Source organism: Bombus pascuorum, chromosome 11 (assembly GCF_905332965.1).
Source record: "Bombus pascuorum chromosome 11, iyBomPasc1.1, whole genome shotgun sequence".
Classification (NCBI taxonomy): domain Eukaryota; kingdom Metazoa; phylum Arthropoda; class Insecta; order Hymenoptera; family Apidae; genus Bombus; species Bombus pascuorum.
Genome location: NC_083498.1, coordinates 3,430,788 through 3,436,787, shown reverse-complemented (window position 1 = coordinate 3,436,787; position 6,000 = coordinate 3,430,788). Strand labels below are relative to the sequence as shown.

General features: G+C 42.4%; 1 protein-coding gene across 2 annotated transcripts in view; it reads left to right on the top strand.

Annotated features, from left to right (window-relative positions):
• Positions 1-2,045: 2,045 nt before the first annotated feature.
• LOC132912135 (dopamine receptor 1-like) overlaps positions 2,046-6,000 on the top strand; it is a 59,231-nt gene continuing 55,276 nt past the window's right edge. The window contains exon 1 of one of the 2 annotated variants that reach the window (XM_060969295.1): positions 2,046-2,150. In XM_060969295.1, the coding sequence (XP_060825278.1) occupies positions 2,136-2,150 (15 nt within the window). In that variant the 5' untranslated portion in view covers positions 2,046-2,135. The remainder of the gene's footprint in view (positions 2,151-6,000) is intronic. The other variant, XM_060969296.1, reaches the window with a different exon arrangement.

The following is a 6,000-nucleotide window of genomic DNA, read 5'->3' as shown; positions in this document are numbered from 1 at the left end:
ATTATATTAGAACTTTTATGCGAGTTTAAATTTGTTGCAACAGTATCGCTCGTTAAATTTTATCGTATTGTTAAGTATCAACCTCATTAAACAAGAAGAGATTTACTATGAATGACATGTATTGAACATGTAGATGATTGATAATGAAGGTACCAAAATCTCATTATTGATTATCAAGGATAGTCAGAGTACTGCTGAGTGTTTTTCGGGAAAATGTCGAAAATCTAGAATAAAGCGTCGAAGCCCTTTTCGACAAAATCGACTTTGAGCATTCATCGAAAATGTATCGGTAGAAGTATTGAGCAAACGTGTAAAAACTCCACTTACTTGAGAACAGAGTCGATCGAAAGAATTTATTTGAAAGAACTCATTTTTTTTAAATCTTATTTTGCTCTGTGACGCAGAATAACATCTTGCCGAGGGTCTACTCGTATTCAGTTAGAAATTAGCCAAGTTTACGCGTCTTTCACAAATTTCTATAGCCAATTTCCTCGAAGAAATTTATATACCCGATATTTTCAGTAACAAAGCATCGTACGAAGAAACTGTATTTTATAGAATCATCGTCTCGCTAATTGTATATGATCACTGGGACACTCTGTATATTTATGACAGTGCTGCCTCGTTGCAATACCAATTAATAAATATATATACTAATTAGTAAATAATAAATAATAAAATGTTTTATACACGAGACAAGTTCCATGCGACAAAAATTTTCGTACGATACGTTCAAACAAATTTTCTACAAGTATTCAAATACCTTCGCGAGTCACTGTATATCGTGGGTGACCATAGAGATCGTCTATCCTAAATTTCAGTTATTTCCACCTGAGATCACAAATTCGAAAGATTATCAAAAAGATGAAACTGCGATCACAGTCACGACTGACAAAGGAGGGAAGAAGTTAATTACGTATTCATGCGGAATAGACTGAACATGTACGGTTATGATGTTTCGTTCGTGCTTTGATTGCTCACGAAGCAATTTGTAAAGCAGATATCAATTTCGGTATGTGCAGCTATAACGAACGGAAGTTGAAATAAATTAATCAGACAACGGAATTATATCGTATTTACGCTTTCAATAATCTCAGTGTCAATTGAGTGGTGGACGCGTCGAATAAAGCGACACTAGGGAACCTGTATACAGAGGATCCACGAGAAGCTGTTTATGCGCCTACTTTGATATCCAGTGAATAGAAGGGAGCAGAAGAATTAATCGAAGCCAGTTAACGAAGCTCTCGTGTGTGAATATACCTATATCATACATGCAATCTTCGGTGAATAATAGCGATCGAATAATTCACGAGCGCGTTAGCCTTCGTAAGGTTAGTTCAACTCGGCATCCCTATAGTCACTTGATATTGGAAAACTTAATCGAATTCGCAGCGATTAAACACGAGCCGATTATAAGATAACTTGTATACGAGGATATCGGGGCAAATCTATTTATTCCATGGTGGAAGAAGAAGAAAAGAAATCGTAGCCGTTCCTTCCCATAATTAGACATTCGACTGTCTAATATTCACGCTATCACGAGTCCCGGATGACGATATACGAAAAATTCACTGGAACATTGAGAACGACGAATGACAGCGACGAATCGATAATAGAAATGGGCAGTAAACTCCATAGGGTAGATTCATAATTGAACCACTTTATACGTTGTATTCCTTTTTTTTTTCTTTTTTATTATTATTTTTAACTAGAGCGAAAAAATAAGTGCAGTCGTCGCAAAGCGGGTATCCCCTCGTGTGGCAACAAGAAAATGCAAAATCCTCATTAGCGTTTGGCGGGGCAAGATGAAAAGTAACGAGCGGCGGCTGCTCGGAATAAATAAGCTAAGAGAATAATCTAAAATGCGAAGAAGAATCGTCGACGAAAAGCAGCAGGTCGTTGTCGAACGCGGTTGCCCGATTCGCCTGGTTTTTCGAGGCAACAGGACTAAAGGAGGGTAGAATCGGGCAGAAAAGAGGGTGGTGGATGCTGAGTGAGAAAGGAAGCGAAAGGGAGAAACAGAGTGAGAGAGTAAGAGAGTTGGAGGGAGGAAAACGTAGGAAGGGGCGAGAGGAGGCTGTGCTCGGGGTGCGGAAGAGTCAGTGCGCGGCGAGGCGCGCCAGCTGCCGCACGTCATGATTCTACCCCAGGTGAGCTACGAATTTACCCAGAAACATCACAGCACGCTCTTCACTTCAAAACGGGACCGCCAAAATTCGTGACTATATATCACTAATATATACATATATGTATATACGTCTTTGCGTACAACTATTACAAAATGATTGTCTTTCACACCCCTCGTGCATGAGACCAGTGTGCTCGATTGAACGGCGTACATCTTCACGTTGCTCGATTTGCTTTCAATTTGTCCAAACACCAGCACGATACATCAACCAGCATGATTAACTATATCGCTCTCTTCGTTCACGTTTCTCTTTCTTCTCTTTCTTCTACCTGTGCTTTCGTATCCTTCGTACACATCGTGCATCGTGTGGCAGAGAGATGGCCGCGACGTCGGACGAAATTATAATCGAACGATCCTCGAGTATCCGTCGGGACACAGAAAAACCTCGTTTACGATACTAGACGCAATATCGGCACGGTACTATTAGCGTATTGTCGAGTGAAACGCCGGAATCACCGGATAAACCAAGTGGCTGCGCTACACGTCGATCGAGGATTTCATGGGAATCGATTCCCTGCACTGAGAACAACAGATCTGCTTCTCAACCGCTCGTAACGAGTGCCGTGTAGCAAATAAAAATTGACGAAAAGGCAGGCAAGGCTCTTCATCATACACATACACACACACACACACACACTCTCTCTCTCTTTTTCTCTTTCTCTCTCTGTATTTCTGTAGCCTGAGGACAGTCTCTGATGAAGCTGCTATTGTTTTCCAATGATGGTCACTCGTCCGATTGATCTTTTTTAACGACTCCGTTTCGCTCTTTCTCGCACTCTTTTATGGTGAACTGCGTATGAAACCAACGGGGAATATCGTGACAACGCGCACCCTATTGCCTTCTACCAGAGGAAAGCGTAAAGTGATTTTGTACCGTGCAAACAAACTTTATTTCTCGATTCATTTACGGTGGACGCTTTGTTTGCCCGCGTAATTGACAGCCCGTCGAACGTGAATTAATCTTTTGCGCGCAATCGGGCGTGATAAATCTCCATCGGCGAAAATTTCAATTTTCACATGCGAAGACTCGGCTCTACGTATATCCAAGTTTCTTAAGCTACCTCGAGTGTTGTACAGCTACGGTTTTTCTATCCCATGCTCTTCTCTTCTTCTCGATCGATCGATTGCCAGCGATTTGAATATCTTCATTCGCCGGAGTGGCGTTCGGCTAACGTAGCTTGTTGGAACAGGATCGCAACAGGTTCTCTCCAGCACCTCGATCGTTATCATCTTAATCGCACTAATTTATTCCTCCGGACTGTTCATTAGATTTTTCGCTCGTTCCCTCCTAATCATATTCGCTCGTGTCCCCCTCGCTTTTTCTCAATATCCTCAGGCAACGATTATTTCGTGGTTTGCACGATGAATTAAAGACTCAGCCGTCAAGCCAAAAGTATTATAAGTGTCTTCTGCAAACTATGTGCGACGGAGGAAGAAGAAAGGCTGTGCGCGGAAAATGAACGCGTCTTCTCGACGGCGGCAACTCAATTTCGTGGCGGAGCAATGAAAAGGGAAGTGTTACGGCGAGGCTGCGACGAAGCCTGAAACTTATGCATGCTACGCGACAGAATTATGCCGCGCGTCAACCATCGAAATCTTTAACGTGACAAGAGACTCGTATCGACATAATAGAAGAAAAGATGGACGAGGAGAACGAACCGGATCGCTTTGTGATTTTACACAGTCTTTCCATAATAACGTTTATCGTTCCGAGTCGTTTGTTTTTTTACGGAGGACTCGAGTTTCTCTTCGACCGAAAAATTTCCTGTGCAACTTCGCATCTTGAACATTCCGCTCTCAAGGAAAGTGTCAGCCAGCCGGTTCTCGTCGAGTTTTTTATTCCACCAAACGGCGGGCCTCTTTGATCTTCGAAATGTTTTCCAACTGCTTTCGAATAGCGATGTTTCTATCGGGTCAAGATCAAGAAGAGTTTAATTTGTTTGAGTGTTCGCCATGAAAACGTTCTTTAATTATTTTAATCACCGTTTATGGACGCTCGTCTTGCGTGACGATCCTTTCCGTTTGCGAAGATTTTAGACTTGAATTTGTAGAATTTTTACGAGTGTTGTGGCTTTTGCGACGATTCTCCGATCGTTATTCAGTGAGATGTTATCGTAATTCAATTTCGTCTGCGGGATTTTAACGAATTAAGGAAACTGTCGATGTCAGCTTTTGATCAACGCTTCCGAAGAGGAAAAATATCAATTTTTCCAGGCAGATCCACGAATCGGGAAACGCTGACTCGGGTTAATCTCGTTTGTATGAATCTGATTTAGTCGGCGATTTGATTCAAAGAAGCGCCGCGAACTCTATAAAATAAGGAGTACGATTGCGGTCTGTCAGAATGGAAATATTTCCGAGGGTGTAACGACGTCTGAGTTTCCAAGAGGGTGAAGAGTTATTCCTGGCCCGATTATGGCATCTTTAGCTGTTGGTTCCAGCAACTTCAGCCGAGACACGCCAAAAGTTGAAGAAAAATTTCTATCGATGACGAAAAATTCCCTGTCTTTTATTTTAGTAACATCGTTCGAAGCTTCGATATTATTTCAAAAATGTTCGATCGAACGATAGATCGAACGGTACAGGTGTACCCTCGAATGAGAGGAACGAGCTCCTTCGGGCGATATACGCGGAACGCAAATGGTATCGCCGACAAAAACGTTGCTCGATTTAAAAAGGACAATTTCGATGGATCCGATTTGATCCGACCCTCGAGAACACCGTACAGGGAATAGAATTCAGAAGGAAAATCCCAACTCGATATCGGAACTTGAATCGTGGGTCCTCGTGTCATCGTTCAGAACGGACTCTTCAATTTTTGTCGGTGTGTCGAAAAAATATTTTCCCGCTTCAAGTGCCCCAAGTTAACACTTGACTTAACAATCAACTGACATGGTGATCATCGTTGGCTCACATGTTTCTACGTTTCTTAGAACCAGTAGAACGAATAGGATAAATTTCACGTACTAACGAATCTTCAACAGTGCGAATGACTCGGATAATACTGACGGCGAAAAGTGCTCCGATACGATATGGTATTTTGCAGAAATTATTTCTTACGGTGTATATCTCGATCTATCGCGGCGAGATATCTAAAACACACTTGGCAATCAGCGTCTTAACGCGATACGTTAGAGTCGAGGGAAACGTAACGACTTTGTTAGCAACGCAAATAATCATTTTTCCGCTCCGATTGCGAGTAGATCGTTCGGTTACCGATCGTGTGAAATATGTGATTTAATCTGCACGATATTGCAATTGACTCTGATGGTCGGAGATTGAAAGTTGGTGCGCGAAATCGAATGTCAGGTGACGGCTGATACATCCGCGAAACGTCTACGCAGGAGCAGCAATCAACCTTCACCCATCCAATTCCGATCGAAACAATTTGGAGGAAAGTCGAAAACGCCTATAAAGTTAACCGAGCAAACTCCACTTTCTTAAAGCCCGATTTTCCCGAGGGTCCGAACGCCGAGAGGCGTGACTTGATCCCTTATCCCAGGGTAGGAAACAATCTCTTTGTAATTACAGAGCAGCTCTTCGATATTTTTTATGGAGCATGCTGACTCTAGAAAGGTCTACCTTACCCTAGGCATCCCAATCACGGTTGGTTTCCTAAGGATTTACCAGCTCGGTTCACCTTACGTCTTCGGTGTATCCTCTCCATCTTGGGTTGGCGGACAACAGAGAGAAGACCATGACGATACGTACAATCGATAGCTCGTAATGGATGGTTTACAATCTGTCGCAATGTGACAATGTTTCATGCATTTGCCTAGAAAGCCTGTTTCTAACGAAGAAATTTTGTGACA